The sequence below is a fragment of the Lissotriton vulgaris genome, unplaced genomic scaffold (genome assembly GCF_964263255.1).
Source record: "Lissotriton vulgaris unplaced genomic scaffold, aLisVul1.2 SCAFFOLD_475, whole genome shotgun sequence".
Taxonomy (NCBI): Eukaryota; Metazoa; Chordata; class Amphibia; order Caudata; family Salamandridae; genus Lissotriton; species Lissotriton vulgaris.
In genome coordinates, this window is record NW_028254325.1 from 789947 (window position 1) to 812435 (window position 22489).

The following is a 22489-nucleotide window of genomic DNA, read 5'->3' on the forward strand; positions in this document are numbered from 1 at the left end:
AGACATTTGTTAAATGCCTAGTTTAGAAAAGCGTATTTTAAGCGGATGGCTGTTTGGCCTAAAGGGCCTTGCGATTTTTCGTCGACCTTGGTGTTCAGTTTTCTACAGCCCAGCCTGCAGAAGACAGCAGCTTTAACCTAGTGTGTAGCTAGGGTACCACGGTGGGCATCTCATCGTGATATGTTTAACCTAATTTTACCAGAATGTTTTTTTTGCCACAGCAAAGAGAACACTTAAGCATTACTTCGCTTTCAGCTTTATGCTACTGCAACCATACAACCTTCGAACAGGAAATCACGGTGGCACTCCCACACCAATCAAACTTCATAGTAGCTAACCGGCCAAAGTAGAACACCTGCTGTAGACAAAGGTGCATTATTTCATTAAAAGGAATCCTGCTTACAGATACAATCCACCTTACTGACAGATAAGCTGGGGCTTACCCACTCACCACAGGAGTGCACATGATCAGGGTCAAACACCACCGGACTACTTTCTTTCGTGTTTCTCGTCCAAAAAGGAGGCTGCTTTCCTTAAAGCATCTTGGCTAATTCAATTGTGCTTTTGGACGCATTCAGGTAACCGCAAAGCACTTTGGGGCAGTAGTGACAGAACAGAGGGACTGGAGAAGTAACATAACAGATGTATTGATAGAATTCACATTCATCCCCAATCCCCAAGAGTGTCTACTGGTAGTGTTGACAATTAAGGGATGTTTCTCGTTACCCAACTCAATTGTACTCATTGTATTGACCTTCTAAGGATTAAAGTTAAGTACGCCCATGAGAATCAAACCTGTGACCATAGAATAAAATGCAGATCCCTGCAAACATCAGTCCACTGAGCCATCAAACCTGGCATAGAGCATTTAAGTATCTTAATAGGGCAGAATTAGTGCACTCACTAATGAGTAAACAATTCTCCTTTGGTGAGCATAATCTACTGTAGTTTGATGTGAAAGCAAGCGGATTTGTGTACAAGGCTGCAAGAGTTAGGCATGATTTCAAAAAGAGCTGGCAGTAATGATTCATATATTTAACTCCAGGCTAATACATCTAATGTAAAAGGAGTGAAAGAACATAGTGAAACATGACAAGTTTCTCTTAAACAAAGAAGTTAGAAAGATGGTCTATTTGAATGTTTTTGTTACAAGTTATATAAAAAAACGTATTTTTTAAAAGTGCTTTATACAGCCTATCTGCCATTAAGAACTGTAAATTACAAATTTAGCTATTACTCCAGTTAATGGTACTCAATTTACTGACCTCAGAAGGATGGAAGGCTAAGCAGGCCCTCTCAGGATATGCGTTGTGACATTCAGATCACTTCCGATGTCAGGGATGAGTGTTAACTCACGGAGCCATTGTGCCTTGCAAATACAAGTGAGAGTCCGTGTGTGTGAGCTAGAGTGAAAGATCGTGAGAGCGAGTAAAAGTGTGACAGCGAGTGAGCATATAAACTTGGCCTCTATTCTGGCAAGGATCCGGTATGAACAACAAATGCAAGCACAGGTTAAAGAACGCTTGCACGGTTACAGGACCAGTCTAGCATTAGAGAGTAATGTCCTCTTTCTCAAATCATCGCGTGCATTTCAGGTATCAACGCCTGCCGCCTAAGAACAGCTTAATAGAAATGCCTCTCCCTCTCCCATCAGGACAGAGACGTTCAGGGATATTTGTATGGCTCAATGGTAAGTGTGAAGTGCTACATCGTGGGAATCGGTGTTAAAAGGCCTTAAGATGAGGCAGGCAGGGCAAGGATTTCGACCTCTGGGATAGGTACGACGAAGGTGACCTCTATCAGTGAGCCCGAATTGTCTCTAGCCTCCTACGACTGTTTGGGTTCATCGAAGATGATCAGGCATGGCTTAAAGAAGTAAGACAGTAAGATGTAGAGTGACAGATAACACAAACCCATCAAAAAATGCTCTACTACAGCATTCCCAACACACAGCGACACATGGCTTGAACTTCAAAGTAATAGCCATCTGCCGGTCTCCCGAATCTCCCCAGGGAGGGTGGACCTCCGAAGGCTCAGCTTTATTCCAGAGAGCAGCCCTCCTACTTAACACTATCTGAAAACACAACAAATAGATGTTGACAAATTCATTTACTAGTTTGACCTTAGTTCTACAACTAAAGCGCAAAAATCACAGAGCAGAAAATTAAGGTGTCATTTTTAATGCATTACTCTAAAAAGGTTGAACATTATGAAGAACTACCTCAAAGAAACAGGCTTTTCACAATCATAGAAATCAGGGATGACCACTGAAGGCCCAAGAGGGATGCATCGATGAAATATTTGCAAGACAGCAGCCAATCGTGTAACTTAGATCCATTTACAATCAATAGATGCAAATGTCTCTAGTCTGCTCATATGAAAATCTCCCATGGGTTCATCTCACCTAGACCTGCACCTGACATCACTGTTATGGATGTTGGGGATACTATTCTAGAAACGATAGACCATGTGTATCCCAGCGCATACAAGGGGTCATCTTGCCTTTTAGTGGCTAGACACCTTGAATTCATAAAGGAAAGTGTTAACACAGTACAAGAAGGAACTGAATTGCTACCGGTAGCACACAAACAGGAATCACAGTTAGACTGAAACTGCCTCACCATAAAGGAAGGAGAGACCTACTTAGGAACAGCAGAAAGAAGACGAACTGAGTGAACAGGGAGTAGGCTCCTCAAGAACGACAGGTGTAGAGATATGCTAAAGTTAATTAGTCATACATCCGCAGTGCTTTTAGATGCATGTCCATGTGGGCCAGGACCTTGCCTTAGACATACACTAAGCGTGGCTTAGCACATCCCAGTTTACCACACGCATCTTACTACAAGGTACCACCTGAGAGTGACTGAAAGTGGATCGCTCATCTCTGGTAGGACACTGTGGACCACTTACATCCTGCTACATCGAGCACAACAGATACAAATCAGACGGAAGGCACTGCAGTGGCATGTCATAGGAAATCATTAAAAAAAACAATATCTGGGGGGCCACAGGGTTCATACCTATCCTCTTATCTGAGGCCTCTAGTAATGCTCATAAGTAGATGTTATTTCTAATCATAGGCTAAGGAAACTCATGCGACCTTTCATAGAGATAAAACACACAGTCACAGCTAAGTACTTGTGTATAAAAAACAGTAATGGAATACGGGTGAGAAGCTACAGATGGGGAAGCGAGCAACCGGACAGAGGGCTTTGCCCAAGTAACACTGGACTGAATAATTATTTAACAACAAAAAAATGACAAGCAGAGGATGGTGAGGGGCAGGGGACCAATGGATGAGCTGAGGGTGGATAAAAGAGAGAGAGGAAAGTGATAAATTCACAGAGTGCTGGAACAGAATTAAAAAAGCAGTCCTCCAAGTTAGTAGAGGAAGAATGCAACTATCAAACACAATTTACGTAAAGAAGAAACACTTTAGAAGTGGGACAAACACAAGAATATAGTGGAAAACCTGATAACTGAAGAGGAGATGGTTTGTGGATTCCCCCTCGGCCGTCACCTACCCAGCCGGACCTTGGGCAGGCTTTCCCTTTGTCTCTCCGTCATATCTATACCCTACCCCTCTTTTCCCTTACCCCATACCCTTCTCACTCCATTTTCCTTTTCTTCTATGCTCCTTAAAAGTTTTTCCTGGTATCATTCTTAACTTGTAACTGATGTAAGTTTGCAACTATGCGGAACCTCATGCAAAGCGCTCCGATAGCTTCGGGTCTAGCCAGCTCTATATAAAACTATTTAAATAAATAAATATCAAATAATGGGCAGAGAACTGAGAAACCCAGCACAGCCACGAGCAAGGGGTAGACTCAGATTCTACTATGCATACTGTAATGCAGACAACAGGTCATCTACAACTGACCCAAAGAGTAGTAGTACTTCTCAAATCAGTGGCTCTTTCAAGCCCTGTGGCATGATGGAGCATCACCTCTGATATCAGACCAGGTCATCTTTTATAGTTAAGCACCATCACCTGCAAGGAGTATGGCGATGAGCATGTCTAGTTGCTGACACGAACACTCGGTCAAGGGAATTGTAGAGGTCCAAGCCTTGTCCCTCTAACTCTTTCTAAATAAGCACAAGGGATTTCCTTTTTCAATAACTCCTGAAATTAAAAACATTTTAATTTGCATTCATACCGTGAGCTTATTCAGTATTTTCATGCTTTATTGCTTGACTCTGGGAATCCCACACTTTGTTTTCACTTTCAGGATAAACCAAAAGCATATTTGCAGAGCTGCGTGGAGAGCACAGTGCTATTCTAGCAAGAATTGCAGTGGGCCAGGACAAATGTTCAATACAGAATATAGGCCACCTACTCGTCGAAGTAGGGAATCATCACAAAATAACACGTCAGGTACAAACTCTCATTTCATAAATCAACCCAGAATTGATCTGGCTTCCGCACGAGTTCCATAAACTAGGTGCTCTATTCTGAACTGGTTCACTTTCCTTTGACAAAATATTATAAACAAGGAATATTACATACTGTTGCAGCTGCCAAAAACAGCAACCTTTAGCCACCAAGATACATTAGCCACCACCTCCCTTGAACGAATGTTTGTCATAGTAATTTTAGCATCAAATCTCATACCGGGGGAATAACTTAAGTAGGATGACACCCTGCTCCATGCTGTGACTGTAGTTGGCTGAAGCAAAACGTGAATGACAGCTGAACAGACCAAGGGACGAAAAGTGCCACCCAAAGCCCCTCTGTTTATTTGCATACAGGAATTTGTGTTTTATTTATTACTTTTTTTAATACGAGGTGGGCAAAGAAAAATGAACATGGCTAAACCAAATTAATTTTTGAAAGCGGCACCTAAGCATGGGGTAGCCCGAGTTTCACTAGATTTGTACTGCACAGCCATGACTAAAAACCTATTTACCAATTCTAATAACTGTAGCAGTTAGTCACTGCTTAACTATGAGCTTGAAGTCGAAAAAGTGAACCATTTAAAATAGGATAAACAAACACAGCAACCGCTGTATAAATAGCTAGGGAATGACTTCAGAGGAGGTCATGCTGATATCTTGGAGTACAGCCCTAAACTGGAAGCAAGCTTTTATTACAAAGACAACTATACAATTGAGAACGAAGAATAGAAGCTCAGGTCTTAGTGGAAAAAAAGAGCAAGGAAAACAGAGTTAAAATAAATACAGATAACTGTATAAAAACGTCCATTTAGGATAGGGCCGTGAAAGGGTGGAAAATGAAGGAAAATGGAAAATGAGGAATTACATGCAGAATTTGTGTTCCGCACTAAATTCCACATTTATTAGAATTTACCACAAGTTTTTCCCACAGTAAATTATAACAGGTTCAGCCTGTCTAAATTTAAGGGGTTGTATATCTTCCTGACAAAATATGTACTTAAAAATGGTTCTGAGAATTTTTTCATTAATGGTTGTCTCCAGTTTCACAAAATGAATCTGTTGCAAACAGTTTTGAAGAATTCTTTGTTTTTAATATTTTATTGTTTAGAGGGAGTTTAACCACCCCCGTTATTAAAGAGGCTCCCCCCTTAACTTCCTCACCTACCTTTCTTTACTACCCATGCATTTTGTACCCTCCTGTTTTACTCCTTTTTAGGTTGAAGTCTACCAGAAAGCGCAGCTGTCTAGTTGGCTAACATCCTTTTGTAGGAATTCTGAAAGTTTCCCTGGGAATACATTACACCCTGCGCTGACCATTGGCTTTGTGGTTTGTAACTCAAATTTGCTGGCTTTATTTGCTTTAGGCTGTCAAGCTTGAGTTTGTCTGTCCAGAGACGGATTGCTTGTTTACTGTATTCTTCCACAGTGCTTGCTTTCTGTAAACAGGCCATTCAATTTTGTTCTGTTTTCTTGCCATATTAGCTGTGCTTTCAAAGACAGAAGTCAAATCTCTGGCGCGGCTTCCAAGGGAACTTGATGTTTACTTTTCTTTCACTGACACCAAAGTGAGAAAATGTATGTGACAAAATTGTTGTGAAACTAAAGGCTTATTTCTAGGCCTGGGCGGTAAATTCTGTTCCGCTCGCTGAATTTGGGTAATTTCGCGTTCCACGGAGAAGGCAAAATTGCCCAAAATTCTGTGTTCCGCGGCTTCGCGAAATTTTTTGCTTGTTCGCAATCTCAAAATGCGTGTTCGCGAGAAATTTCCCACCGAGCACGCAAACAGCAATCGAGAACAGGACAAAAAGCCTCGCGAACAAGCAATTCCGCGTGTTCGTGGAATTTCTGCGTGTTCGCAGAGATTATTTACCGTTTTGCTGAGATTTACGTAAGGCGATTACGCAAATTCCGCCCACCCCTACTTATTTCTAGAACACAACAAAAATGAACTGTGCTGATATTTCAGAATATATCAGAATTAGGAAAGTACAAATTACATTTATTTTTTTGTAATTCTGAAGTGTGGTGGAAACAAATATTTGCACACTATCAAAACACATCAGGTGAAGACATTTCCACACATTATAGTTTGTGTGCAGCAAAACTGTATGCATGTGCAATGGTCATTTCAACTGAAAATGCATTGTCTGCAAAGGCAGTGCGCTACCACACCATGCATACTTCACACTATGCACACCACTCTCCTCAACTCTATGCCAGTCCACTCTACATTACACTTCAGTCTACGAAATGCCACTCCATTCTAAAACACTGCACTTTACTCCTCTGCACGACATGCCCCTCCACTACCTCAATAGACCACACTCCACTCTCCTTCACTCCAATCTATTCTACCTCAAACTACTCCACTCCACTTCGATCTACACCACTCCACTTCGATCTACACCACTCCACTTCGATCTACACCACTCCACTCTAACCCAATCTACTCTACCCAATCCAATTTACTCAACTCTAGCCCACGCCACTCTACCCCAATCCACCCCACCCCACCCCAATCTAACTCACTCCAATTTACCCCACTCCAATCTACTCCAACCTACCCCACTCGACACCAATTTACTCCACTCCAATATACCCTACACCAATCTATCCCAGTCCACTCCAATCTGCCCCACTTTAGTCTACCACAATCTACCTCACTCAATCAACTTCACTGCAATCCACTCAATAAACTCCACTTTACTCTAATCTACCACATTCTACCCCACTTCACTCCAATCTACCCGATTCCACTCCAATCTACCCTACTCCACCCCAATCCACCCAGCTCCAATCTACCCCACCTCACTCTAGCACACTCTACTCTACCCCAATCTACACCACTCCACTATACTCCAGTCTACCCCAATCCAATCCACCCAATCTACCCCACTCACTCTACCCTACTCCACTCCAATCCAATCTAACCCTCTCCACTCGGCTCTACCCCATCTACCCACTCCAATCCAGTCTACCACACTCCGCTCCAATTTACCATACTCCACCCCACTCCAATCTACTCCACTTCAATTGTCTTCTATACAACACTTGTAGAGCATATAGCTGCCCATAGGCATCCCAGCTGATAGTGTGGAACAGACTCATTAAGGAGATTTAGAGGGACCCATCTTGGAAAAGCCAAGTCTGAAGTGATTTCCTAAAGTAGAGTTTCTTTTTGACCATTCTTTGGGAGGGAAGCTGTTCCACAACTTGGCCACATTGAAGGTGAAGAATCGTCTGCCATCATTTACCCTTTTGATGATGGGAATCTTGGCCAAAAAGGCATTCAAGGAGTGCAGAGATCTTCCGGGAGAGTAGGGAAATATCAAGGAATGGGAAATCCAAGGACCTTTACCAAGAAGTGCCCTGTGGACAATGCAAAGAGATTTGAATTTGACTCTCTCTGTCACAAGAGGCCAATGAAGATAGTGCAAGGCTTGTCAGGAAGATTGCTGTCTGGGGCTATTGTACAGTATTCGAGCCACAGAATTCTGTACAATCTGCAATTTCCTTATTGAGGCCTTGGGAGCTCCCAGGTAAACTGAATTACGGTAATCCAGGCGAGCAAGAATGAGTGCCTGGACTACCAACCTCTTAGATGTAGAAGGAAGAAGAGGGAGAATTTTCCGAAGTATTCTCAGCATAGCTTAGCTGGTGGCTGCAAGCTTTACTTCTAGGAGTCGAATTTGAAAGATTTATCCAGCCACATTACTAGGCTCTTTATGGTGGTGTTTGGAGAGGGGGAGATCCCCAGGCAGCTTGGCCAGCCCGGATCACAAGATGAGTAAAGGTTGTTGCCTAGGATCATCAACTTTGTCTTGTCATTTTGTAGTGTAGTTCCTATATTCCCAATAGGCTCTGTGCATTGGAAAAATATATACCTATAGATGTGACGTAGGACTTATGTCTACTAGGTCGCTATCGAATATATTAGACTAGGGTCCTAAAATGCTATACAACAATTTAATTTCAGAAAGGAGCTATTCATCCACTTGGCCATCTTCTTTCAGCAGCGGTCCTATGAGGGGTCCTTGCCCACTCCACCTCAATCTACTCCAGTCTATTACGATATACCCCACTCCAGTCTACCCCACTCTACCATTCTCCACTCTTCCGCAACCTACTCAACTCCAATTTGCCCCATTCCATTTCAAATTACCGCTTCCAATCTACCGCACTCCAATCTACTGCATTCCAATCTACCCCAGTCCTCTCCAAGCTACTCCACTCCAATCTAGCTCATCCCAATCCAAGCCAATAAACCCCACTCCAATCTACACAAATCCACCGCCCTCCAATCCAATAGACCCAATCTACCGCACTCCATCCTAATCTACCCAACCCCACTCCACTGGAATATACCACTCCAATCTACCCCAAACCATCCAATCTGCCTCACTCCACTCCAATCTACCCGACTACAGTCTACCCCACTTACTCTACCCCAATCTAGCCTACTCGCTCTAACCCAATCCACCCCACTCCACTCTACCCCATGCAACTCCAATGTACTGCATTCTACTCCAATGTACTCCACTCTTCCCCAATCTACCCCACTCCACTCTACGGCCAATCTGCCCCTCTCCACCCAACCCCACCCCACTAACTTTTAGCCATGATGAACAGCACCCACAGTGTTGTACAACATGGCTAAGACGATTCCAAAGCCAAGAGCACTCACATAGGCAAGACCTATTGCCCTTGCCAATGCCGGTTACTTTTACTACAAACACATTTATGTTTGACTCCATCTGATATACTTTCCTTGTTATCATACTTCTACTCCCTTCTATTATTTTACCTCCCATTTCTTTATTACCAGTGTGTCTTCCGCCCTTGTGCTTTTCTCCTTTTATGAATTTTACTTGTACTATTCCCCTTTACCCTAATCTACGTTTTCCCCTCTGCTATACATTCTGCCCTCTTACCTTTCTCTTGATGACCTGTCATTTCATCAAAAACAAACTATTTTCATGAAAAAGGTATTTAGTCATTTTAGCATTTCTCTAACATGTAGTTTCAGCAGCCTGATTTGGTTAGGCTGACTTTCCTCGTGTTGGAAAATATTCAAAATGACAATATATCAAATTTAGGAGGGCAAAATTGTTAGATTTGGTATTTAGAGGCAAATCTCGGAATTCTGATCCCTGTACAAACCAGAACTTGCACCAAGATTGAAATTTGTCTCTTCCGCTCATCAAAAAAGATAATTCATTTTTTTTATTAAGAGTTGAATACTTGCTTTTACATTAGATCAGTTATCTTACTTGTGTCCCACGACGACGCAGGATCCACGTGTTTAGATAGTTGCAGCACCATATTTTTAATGGAAATAAGTTAGCTGCTGTATTTATTATATTGATAAAGCCCCTTTTGGCTATCTACCTGCTCAAAGCAGTGATGGACTGTGTCTGGAAACATCTTGCTTTTATCTATTATAACTAATTTTTCTACTTAAAATAATTGTTTTATTGATATTAACTATTTTATCAAACTAAAATCTTTTTGACATTGTTAATAATTGTTCGTTTACTATGTTTTCATATGCTTGTATGGTTTAAAGAACAGAAATAATGGTGAAACTGTTAACTGTAGATAATCAAGACTTAGATCGGATGTTTGAAAGATCTATAACCATTTCAACTTCTACAACAACATTCCCGATTCTTTTGTTACTGATTTAATTCACTTTAGCTACACCTCTAGTTGGCAGGCATATGTTCAACAGAGAAGATTGTCTATGAAAAACAACTGCTGATCTGAAATCCTCGTTGTGTTTAACAACAACTAATGGGTAACTTACAAAGAATCCAGCTACGGAATGAAGCACCAATGCTACCTAACATCTGTTTTCCATTATCTCTCAAAATAAACAGATGGAAAATATGTTAGCATAAAAAGAAAACAGCAGTGCTTGCATAAAAAGAAAATCACCTTAACAAGGATGTCTAACGATTGTTAAAATGCAAAATACCAACGATTTTACAAATTAAACAACAAAAATGCCCCAAGTAAGACAATCGACGTGACGCAGAAATTGGCTATCTAGCCTTTTAAATTATCCTCAAAGTAAATGGGGAGACACGATGTACTGCGACTATAACCGGGTCAGAATTTCACAAATACCAATCTGTGATGCCAATTAGCCAATGCTCACATGCAAATAAGAACCATTACAAATTCAGTCCCACATATGCCAATTTATTTCGTACATATTCATTTGGGGGAGAGAAAATCAGACACTCCCACCCAATTGGCCAAGAGCGTGGCTTGCTGGTCGGAGACCCCTTCGAGGGATCTGCCTTCCAGTTCACATCAGGGCCACACCCTCCTTCTCGATCTTCAATCAAGGCTTAAAGCACACTGAATGGAACAAGGAAGGAAGGCCTCCGAAACACTTGACCCTGCAAAAGACTCCCAAACATAAAACACTTATAGCATTGTCATGAAAAAGTTTATAGTCAATAAAATTGAGCCTTTGGCTTGTGCATCATCGCACTTCCTACATCTCATCATATCCCAGTTTTTGTAGTGTGTACCAATTAAGTAAAGGTGGTCTCGCAGAAGGGTAAACTATAAGAAATACAGAACAAAATACAGATAAATAAATAGAATAAAGATCAACATTCAATCTCGCCACAGCAGATACAAGATAGAAAGGCCATGCTTAGATATCGTCTATTCTATTAAGAACTACTTGGACCATGAAGCAATAGCTCTGCATCAGATAAGTGTAATTCACACAGTGTTATCACGGCAGTGAAGTGTTGGCGGTTATCACAAGACAAATATGGAAGCCCCATTTGCTTGGAAAATTTAATTAATGATACAGCTAAAGCTCTTGCTGAATCTCACTGGATGGTTTGATGGAGCTCCTTTAAATTGTGTGATTTGCATGATAAATGTGAATAATATAACATTTCGGCTGGCTTCAGCTTGAATCTAGAAAATAGTGTCCAATCCTGCTCTTATCCAATCCCGGCACCATCAATGTTTTTATCAAAAGTCCACCATCTCCCAAACAAAACGCCAATACAACGCTAGGACCAAGAGACACAGCCCAGTACTGCAAATATGGTCATTTGCTCAGTCCAGCTGTGTTCCAGCTGCTTGCAATATACGTTTCCAGATGACTGGTTTCGAAAATAAGTCAGAAGCCACTTCATCCTAGGTTTTTGAATCGTTATTGTAAAACGAAGCTAAATGTGGCATGAGTGCACATGAGGCTGGCAGAGGGCCAGGCAGGAAGCACGCTAGAGAGTACCCCCGCTGTGCTCCTGTGACAAAGATGCTCAGCAGAGAGACACTTCCAGTAAAACGACTACAAAGGATGCTGTTACTTCAGATCCCACCGCTGGAAAATCGACCCAATTTAAAATGTCAGCTGAAAAGGACCTTTAGAAAATACTAAATATTTGATGAGGGCTTTTCCTCTCAGCTTTGAGCCCTCTGAGAACCGGTGCAAACACAAATACATATGTTGTCTTCTTTGGTGAACTTTGCTGCAGCTAAAAAAATACAAGCATTAGCGTATTTGTAATGCTTCTGCAGCATCGCTGACAAGCCAATCACAGCTGCAGTGAGCAGTGGAGAATCCATAAATCTAAGACTGCAGTATTACTTTTCTGCAGCAACCCTGACAAGCCAATCACTGCTGCAGTGAGCAGGGGAGACTGCACAGATCTAAGACTAAAGTATTACCTTTTGCAGCATTGCTGACAAGTCGATCACGGCTGCAGTGAGCAGGGGAGACTGCACAGATCTAAGACTAAAGTATTACCTTTTGCAGCATTGCTGACAAGTCGATCACGGCTGCAGTGAGCAGTGAAGGATGCACAGATCTAAGACTGCAGTATCACTTTTCTGCAGCAACACTGACAAGTCAATCACGGCTGCAGTGAGCAGTGGAGAATGCACAGATCGAAGACTGCAGTATCACTTTTCTGCAGCAACGCTGACAAGTCAATCATGGCTGCAGTGGGCAGCAGAGAAGGCACAGGTAAGAAGACTGCAGTCTTACATGGCTTTAGCACTTCTAACTAGTCAATCATCATAGCTGCAATAGGGAATACACAGAAGGCTGTAGTCTGACTTTCATCCATCCATCCCTGCCAAGTCAACTGTGGCGGTTGTGCGCAACACAGAGTTCACAGGTAGAAGATTACAGTCTTTCCCTTCAGCAACATGGCTGGCAAGTGAGATGCTGCGGGCAGCGGGAAATGCACAGGTAAAAAGTGCAGCCTTATTCTCCTGCAGTACAGTTAACAAGTGGCCTGCATCTGTAGCTGGTGGCAGTGAATGCACAGAGTAGGGCACTACAATCTTCCTCTCCTGAAATATGAAGTAGAATACACTTAGAAGTCATCTCTTGACATTTAACTCCAGAAATACCTCAGTATACCTGCTTTTTTACACAGATGTGATTACGTAAAATAAAAAAATCTTACTCATAGACAAAACTATCAACAATGCTAAATAAATGAAGATTTAACCTCTTCTGAAAAACTTTAATAACCCTTGTCTTCAAAAACCAAGATTTCACACTTCCAAAAGCCTCTAAAGCATGACACACGAAGCACTGATGAGGACTTGGTGATGTTATTGTGTTGTATTCTTTGTATTTCATATATTTTATTTATAAAGCGCAAACGGATGCGGGAACAGCCTAGGAGATGGTGGTAGTTTCTGATATTGCATGCGCTTGTCCATCAGTGCAGAGAGTAGATAGTCCACTACTGCACAAAACAAGATTCCGCTGTTAATATGACCACAATATATAGAGACACAAAGGTTCTGAAATGTATTTATGTGTGTATGGAGGAAATTGCAGTACACTGACATAGTTGTACAGTAATAGAGCACTGCACAAGGTGGGAGGATATTATCAAAAACAGTATGGTTTTGGGAATGTAGACAATGGTAGTACTAGTGGATTTAATGTGTACAATTCCCATCACAGACTTTCACACTCAGTGTTGTACAGAATGAGATCTAAGGGCTTTCAATTATTGACAATTTATAGGATATAGAAATTAAAACCCTATGGCTCTAAATTCTTAATAAACAGCATTTGCATTTTATTTTATTTCAATGAATAGGTACATGATCTACCTTGAAATCTGAAGGCATTTCCAACTATTTACAAGGAAGCATGGTTTGCCTCTTGATTTGTCAAAGTGCATATGATCAGTGGTCTGCATTTGTACTCACCCAAAGGTATGTCAAACATAAAGGATTCTAATGCAGAAATAACATAGGATAGAATGAACCAGTTGAAGCTAATCACAGCAAGCCACAGTACTTTGAGATGGAGGAACGATTATTGCAAAAATTATATGCGATATTAAACCTTATATAAGCTCAACATCTATGCAAATGCAACTAAATTAAAGTTCAACACTTTGATCAACTACTACTCTTAAAAGATGAAACAGATGGGAATGTGTGTATATATATATATATATATATATATCTCTATATATATATATATACACAGCAAAGCTGGGTTTACTTCTGCCTTCCCTGCTTTATGAAGAGAAAGTTAAAGATTGAAAATGGAGATGGACCTCCAGAACCTACCTTGTGTAAAGGGAGTACGAGGAATGCTCCTCCACCACTAGCTTCAATGATAATCGCAACAAATTTGGGATTGACCGCACAAAAAGAACTGTCCCAGGTCACTCGGGAGACTCTGATATCATCGTAACACTGGTCATTCTTCACCGCTTGTCCAAATACGTGCCGAAATTTGCTTTGACGTACAACACGCCTCATTGTGTCTGCAGAAAAAAGGAAAAGCATAAAAAGTTGCTAAATTAATCTCTACTAGATGACCCACATCTTGAGTTTTCTTTTAGTCTCATGAAGGACAGCTTAAACACAGATACAGAAAGTGATCTTTCTAGAGGGCACCTCTTCACGAGATCCTGTTTGTGGGGAGTACTCAATACTGAGGTTTTGCATGGCTTTATAAAACAAGCATTGGAATATCCAATAGGTCTCGCCTTTGGGACCTTGTAAGTGTTTAGCTATGCAGCACATTATCCTGGGTACTGTGCTACCAAGGATTGAAGAGCTATACAGTTACTACACACTGGGTCATGCAGTTTGATTCAGGAATACATTCCCGCCTCAAGAAACACTTATGGACACATTCCAAGGATTTTTAATGGACAGACAGAAAGATAAATGCCTCGATGCTAGTCAACAGCACTATAACATTCTGTGTGGGACTACATCACTAGAGTATTGAACAGCCTATGGAAGAAAGTTGTTAAGTACTTTCCAATGGCGGCGATGTCACATCCCTCTTTTCCCAGGCCTTTTTTAACAAGTGCACTTCTCCTGAGTTTTCCATTCAAAACACTGCTCGCTCCATCCGTTTACCAGCAAGCCCAAGCCCTGCCCTCAGTCCCAGTCCCCTCGTTATATGAGTCCTAGACATAACAACAACAACAACAAAATGCTCCCATTTGTCAGGTAGAGGGGAAATAATGACTAAACTGGGACAGCTTTGGCACAGCTTAATCTCCGTGCACCGAAAAACAAAAAAATGAACCCAACCTTATGTAATGTAACTAGCACTTTTATAAAACGCTCCAATACCTTTGGGTCAGTCAAGTTCGTGCTCTATAAAAATGCTCCAAAAAATTAAGCTGACCTTGTGTAATGTTACTAGTGCTCATGTAAAGCGCTCCAACACCTTCGGGTTGCTTGAGTTCACATTATATATAAGAAAAATGTCGCACAGTCCCTGGGGAGATGCTGTGAATGTTCTATGATATTAGAGATCTGAGAGGAGGACGACGACAGGAAGAGGAAGCAGGGTGGGCATGTAGCGATGTGGGAGGGATAAATGCTGCTCCCAGTTGTCAGGTAGGGGGGAAATAATGAATTAACAGGGGCACGTCAGCATCACTTAATCTCTGCGCACCTAAAAAACAGAAATGTACCCTGACCCTGTGTAATGTAACTGACACTTTGTAAAGTGCTTAATTGCATTTGGGTCAGTCAAGTTCGTGCTCTATAAAAATGCCACCTAAAATGAACCTGTCTTTGTGTAATGTAACTAGTGCCCATGTAAAGAGCTCCGACTGCTACGGGTCGCTCAAGTTCACATTATATAAACAAGCATCAGAGAAACTACGACTGAAGTTGCCCAAGCCTTGCCATTAACTGTGCTGCAAGGTTGGGCAGCAGATCAGGTGACGAAGGCTTGCAAAAGCAACAAGTATCGAAGCAGGAGGGGCTTGGGGGAAATCCTAGCATTGTGAAGTCAGAGAAAATGAAAGACACCCTTGAAAACAGCATCTGAAATGTAATCTCAGTATTTGAACAGGGCAGGGAGATTAAGTGAAGGGTGCCGAAACTGAACAACCGAAGACGGGCAAACAGTGCCACTATCAGGAATCAAACAAAAAAATAGTCCCTCAAATGAGCACACACACACAAGCATAATGTTTACAATAACTGGGCGGTGAACTGTGGGAGAAAACCAAATACAAAAAGGAGGGACAAAGAGGAACGATTAACCACTAGCAAGCAAGCTTTTTTGAACAGAAATCGAAGGGACGAATAAAAAGGCGATGTGCGGACTGTGAGGCCACAGAGTGAATACAGCATGTCTCAAAGAGACAGCGTGTGAGCTGCCTATGCTCAACCTAAAAAACGTAACAATTGTTCAGGGTGTGCTTACAAAAAGAAGTATAGGAGGGAGATACTCAAACTGGTGAAAACAGAGTTTGGCACTCTCCCAGTTACACGCCCACTCATCCACCAAAATCTCTAGAATCAACAGACCCAGCTACTCTCTCACATTTTTCACTCATATCAATGATCTAGCCTGGACTCGCGATTCAATGTGCAACTGTTAAAGCATACAACTAAAATCTGTAGGTAACAATGTTTTCAACAAAGAAAATTGAAAAAATGCACAGAAGGTATATGCAAACCCTATCTTCCCTATACACATGTATATATTCAATTAAATGGCACGAGTGGCGAAGTTCATTTAATGAGTTTGAAAAATGGTATAAGGGAATAGATGTGGTGAAGTGACAGCTCCAGGGTGTGTTTTACAGAAAATATTTATTTCTAATAGAAACCACTGCGCGCAAACAGGACACGAGTGCCTTTATAAAAGATAGTGTAGGCTTCCATCTGTCAGGCATCCTCCCTCTAAAAAAGTAAAATAAATAAATTCAAACACCTGAATGATTGTTATTAATGTTACTGTTGTTATAACTTTTAAGAAATAAAAGACATTTCAGGTCCTGTTTATTATGATTTAAAGCGCAAATGTTGCCTTAAAAGACTACATGCCAATGGGGACCATCACCCCCACATTCCACCAATGACGACAAGGGTTTGTTTCTCTATCATTGCCCATGAGAAAGAGCCAGGTTGGGCACGGGCACAAACAGCTTAACACATTGGAGTCACTGTTTTCACTTTAGGGGAAACATAAAAAGAAGGAAGCCCAGCCGCGTAGCTAGGGGGGGGGCGGTCCGCCCGAGGCGGCACCTTTTTTGAGGCGGCCGCGGCCCGGCACTGGACTGGAGGCCCGTTGCGACCGCGGCGGCCTCTGTGTCAGTCGTGAGGACGGTGACCTGACCTGCTTCACACTGCAGGCTGCCGCTGCATGCAGTGCACACAAACGCGGGACTTAGTTTTGGCAATATAAAGTCCCGCGTTTGCACTGTGCGGCTGTGTCTGCTGCCTGCAGTAGTTACCGTCCGATCCGTAACAGGAGTGAGTGCATTACAACATTAGCGCAGCCTAAGTCCCCGCTCCGACCGTTGTTGGGCCCCCCCAGCCTCGCTCACACTAGTCCTCCAGGGCCGTCAATCAGTGGTAGCGCGCGCGAGCGCAACCAATGACGGCCCTGTAAGGACATTTTTGGCAAGCTCCCGCCTCGCACCGTAGCAATGTGACGCGTTACGCGCTCACCACCCTCTACGCTCGCCCCTCGTCGTGTCGAGGAGTTGGAGTGCGTGCAGACCATTCTTCCTGCCTGCTTTACTGTCTGTGGCACGCAACTATAAAAGAATTCATTAGAGGTGAGAGAGAGAAAAAAGAATAAAGAATCGTCCAATAAGAATGATTGCACCGTGCACGAAGGCACCAAGTTACCTCTTGGAGACTCTGGTTCGTGGGCATGTTAAACCTGCTTTATTCTATTAATTGGTATTTGGTTTGATTGTCGAGGTTTTAGTCGCACAGCGCTGTGCACGAGTTTTTGGGCGCTAGGCAGATCCACCTCATCTCAGCAAGGTTCCCCAGAGCCTGTGGGTCTCCGTCTACCTCTGTCGCGTTTGATGCGCCTGGGTCCTTTCCCTGCGCTCCCACCCACCAGCTCTGGGCCGAGCCTGCTCTTCCGTGGGAACCGGCTAACATTTACCTTTCCCGCTTTCCCGGCCCTCCTTGCGTCTTTTACGGTTCCATCGGCGGCTGAATGAACTCCTAAATTGAAGTGTATATTTCGCTTCTTTCTATGGTTGTATTAAAACAGTGGGGGTTTGGGGGGGTGGGGGGGAGTGGGGGTTGTGGGGCCCCCGAGGACACTGTTCCCATCGCCTGCCTCTTGGAGTGTTTGCAAAGGGCACAAAATACCTTTTAGCCATACTATGCAAAGTGCATCTACCTCCCAAGCCTGTATCGTGTAGATTCCCAAACAAAATATCCACAGCTCTGCATTGTCCTTGGTTGTGCAAAGGTCTACCCAACGGGACCCACGTTTTTGAGTGTTTGAGTTAATATTCTGCATACTATGGGGCTCAATTGAAATTCCACTGAGGTTGGGAAACTCATACTGAGTTGACCTGCTCTTTTGTTAAATTCTCCTGATAGGGAGGCTAAATTCTGCTGGGCTCATACTGCAATCGAGAAGCTGACTAGAGATTTTGTTCTCCCCTGCATACTAACATACGTTTTCGCTACTTGATTGTCTGTTCTCATTGGAACATCTTTCCCTTGTATCTGTGTCACAAATGCCTTTAATGCTAAGAATATATATTGTTGTCAGGTTCTCCAGTTTGAGGAGTGAACTCACTATTACGAGCCGTTTTTCCTGGACTTGCTTGTCCTCCAAAACTGCTGCCCAACCCATGTGGCTGGTGTCTGTTGTTATCACTACTGGTCTTGCTGACTGAAGAGACATTCCCTTCATCAACTGACATTCCTCTAACCACCACCTCATGTCTTGTCTCAGACTGTCCACTACATGCATAGATCGGCTCATGTTGAGAGTTATCAGGTCCCAGTGGTTGAAGAGATGCTACGCTAGACATTTCAGATGAAACCAAGACTACACTTGTCACTGCTGACATCAGACGTTGGACTTTCAAAAATTGTGCTGTTGTCACATCTGTTATAGGAGAGAGTGTAGCTGAAAATAAAGTGACAAAGGAAGGCCTTCTGGTAGAAATACTTTCCCCAGTTTGGAAATGGGCTACCACGAACTTCTAATCTTGTGCCGGTACCAAATGTGAATTCTTCCAATTCAGTAGGATGCAACATTCTTGTACAATCTGTCTGATCTTGACCATTTGATAGAGAAGGTGCACACATTAACCAATCATCTATATATGGAAAAATGTGAATAGCCTGTAGTTGTAAATGAGCTACAACAAGTGCAAGTCTCTTTGTGAAGTCTCTCAGAGCTGCTGATCCACCCTCTTCCCCCCCACCCCCGACCACGGGGCCTGCCCCGAAAAGGCCCTCTTTGCTGCTTACCGCTTGGAACTAGGAATGATCAAACACTATATGGATGCTATTTGAATGGCTGTAAGAGTTTCGTTTGTTCAACTGAGCCGACAGCTTAATGAGGACAAAAAGTTTGGGTCTTCATAAGAGTAATTGCTTTATTTGTGGTTTTTGTGCTGCTCCGAGCTCCCAGTGATGCAACCAAATATGTCTTCTGGCCGCAGTTAGAGCTTTCAGTGATGTAGCACCTGTGCAGACTTTATTAAAGATAATATCAGACAAGTACCTCTGCTCCTATCAACTCTGATGCTGTAAATGTTTCATACAACTTATGAGAATCATTTAGTAAAGTGTGTTTAGCGTACGTGGCGTATGTGGCTGCTCTAAGAACAAAATAGATTGATGCATATGCCCTTTTATATATCACACTTTTTGTCAAGGACATCTGATGGCAACGAATCTTCAGTCGCCAAAGAGAGAGACATATTTTGCGCACCTCTATCTCTGGCTCTTTAGTGACTGATGTTGTTGGATGCTGTCTTTTTTGGAAGTCTGCGGTGGGATGGGTGGGTTTCGGTTCATGTGTCATAGCTATCGCCCTTGGCTCTTTTGTCCATTTGCTCTGATGCCCGGTATGGATGTTAAATGTCCGTTGCTGAGCCACCAACACATGACCTCAGGACATATGAATTTCCAAGAACAATGACAATGACGTTACTAGAGGTAACTATTAGCAGCAATACTATGTGTCTCTTGGAGACACGGACATCTTTCAAGTGCTCACCGTCCTTTTTCCCCAGCACCCCCCACGCCCCCCCAAGGGGCGGCATACTGAGGGAAAGCCCCGGGCGCCACAAGCTCTAGCTACGCCCCTGAGGAAGCCCTTACCATCTTTCAGATATGGACTCTTACAAGAAACCACACTGCCTTTGCGTTAACATTTCCTTTTAAAAGCTTCGGAAATCTGAATCTAAATGTCTGAATATTAACTTGAAAGCAAAACGACAACTGATTAACAGCGAATCTGTGCAGCCAGATTGTACAAAAGGCAGGGATTTAGATGTCAGGCAAAGAGTCCAAAATATTTTAAAGGAAGGGAAAATAACCTAGCGAAACCACTAATGTTTGGAGTAAGATCCCTAGATCATGAAAGGTTGACATTTGCAGTTTACTGACTTGTTAAGAACAAACTAACTTCTATGGCAGATCAACCCCTGAACGTGGTTTCCAAAGGTCTGTAGGCGAGCTAAACATACTGCCCCAAAGCTCACCAACATGTAGCACCGCTGGGATTTTGTGAAAGCGTTTGATTTACAGTGTCTGCTCACATACACGTTTAAAATTGAGTAGTAAAATGCAAAGTAATAATGTGGTCCCTTCAAAGTGCGGCGTAGAACAGACAACTGATGCACAATGCATTACAGAGCAGTAGTAAGAGCTTGAGCCTTAGCTTGCATTTATGTTGCATGGAGTTAACGGATCCAATGGTCTTTGTCATATAAGAGCCCATTAATGTTTTTCAACATTGTGCTTGATTTTACGGACAGGATCCACAAGTCAACTGTCATGGGTTGGCAAATGGTGCTAGTCCGAGAGAAAGAGCTAAATTTGTTGGGGGCAGCCACATTTGCCCAAAGTAAGGATTTTCTGCTGCTGGTTAACCTCTTGATTTTGTAAACAGGCTAGCAAGTGCTCCATGGAAACAGTACATTAAGTGAATGAAATGCTTAAGAGGTGCTAGAACACGTCTTCCTCGTCAGTCCAGGCTTTGGATTTTCCTTTCTCACTGGCAGTCAAATGCCCACGTAAAGCACAACCAAACGTTCCCAGATATGGAAATCATACGTCAATGGTTGAAATGAGGGACTGAGAAGAAACTATACTGTTAAAAATACACTTCTTATCAAGGAAGAGAGGGAGAAGCTGAGATTCATTTGGCTTCCGTCAGGTATACTAAATATCAAAGGAGAATGAATACACATGTCCTGTGTATTTCCAGGGTCTTGAGTTCTCCTTGTTTAAAAACCGACATTCACAATGAACCTGCGGTGCGGTATATCTTGGTTCTCCGCCTTGTAGGTTACGTGAAAAGCATCATCATAGGGTCTTTTTTTGCTTTCCTCCACCTGGAGGGAGATCAACTGTTTTTTTACAGCAGTTGTGATTAGAAAAATTGAGGGTGTGATGGACGCGTGATTAAGATTACCTCCATCTCTCATTATGGTTTTTAATTTCTTGAGGGTGGGGTAAGATTAAAAGAATAGGTGGTGCTAGGTAGAAGAGTTACTGTTCCATAGCACCTAGAGAAGGTCATGACTAGTCGACATGTTTCGGCCCTTGGCGTCCAATTGGTTTGCGAGTCATCTTCAGGACCAAGTAGTGACACGCTACCACACTGAAGATTCACTGTTAAAAATATAATAGATTAATTTGAACAAGACAAACAAAACGGCATTTGCTCTGGATCCCAGCTGTTTCAATCAGTGAAGGCTTTCCTTATAAATAGTGCGAGGATCACGTATGTCAGGCAAGCACTGAGCGAAGAAGGTTTTGCAGGACTGTATTTGAAGAGTAATCAAGGTATTTTGTTCATCTTACAAAATGACTTGCGGAGTAAAGGTTTTGGAATAGTGCTGTAATGTTTCTGCCAATATTATGTGTCTTGAAATAATTTTTTTCTTTCTTAGTAGCACCTTCCTGATGTTTTCTAGCAGCAGTAATCTAACATCCAAAATAAACAAAGGCACCTCTGCCAACAAGGCCTTCATATGAACCCAAATGGCTATTTCATTTAGGTTCTAGGTCCCGCTACAGAAATGTAATATTTTCACCGAATGTCTGAGTCTCAAAGGTATTTTAGGATAGATAATTTCAAGTATTTTTTCCTGACAGCAATATCGTCTGGCCAAAGAGGGCACATCCATTAACAAAAACCCTGCAAGTATGTCTAAAATACTTAAATATAGTCACGTTAACAGTGAGAGGAGATCAAAGCTTAGTAAAGCCTACCACAACACATACAGGGTGCATGCACTCTTGCTACCCAGCTCAACTTTTAATACTCTGAAAATACGGAACATAGCTCTTCGAACCCATTTCTACATTATCATGTCATCTTTCCACACTTTCATTAGTATCTAAATCTACCTGCTCTGTATACCCCCATCCCTCAAAACCTGTGCCATTAATGACCACGTTTATTTGTTAAATTACGTTCTGGAATCTGCAACAGAAACAAGCATAATCTCTACCTGCAGCAGGGGCTCCTCCGCTATGGTGGAGGAGCATTGCCCCCCCCTTTCCTCCCCCCCCCTCCCCCACTGCCAGCAGTCAAAAATTGAAAAATAAAACGATAATGAACCTGTGTTTATTATCGTTTTATGTTTTT

General features: G+C 42.4%; 1 protein-coding gene across 3 annotated transcripts in view; it reads right to left on the minus strand.

The window, feature by feature from the left end:
• Positions 1 to 22489, minus strand: part of LOC147659582 (coronin-1C) — a 525938-nt gene that overhangs the window by 208247 nt on the left and 295202 nt on the right. For all 3 annotated transcript variants that reach the window (XM_086951627.1, XM_086951628.1, XM_086951629.1), the window contains exon 2: positions 13978 to 14177. In XM_086951627.1, coding sequence (XP_086807753.1) covers positions 13978 to 14177 — 200 coding nt within the window. The remainder of the gene's footprint in view (positions 1 to 13977; positions 14178 to 22489) is intronic.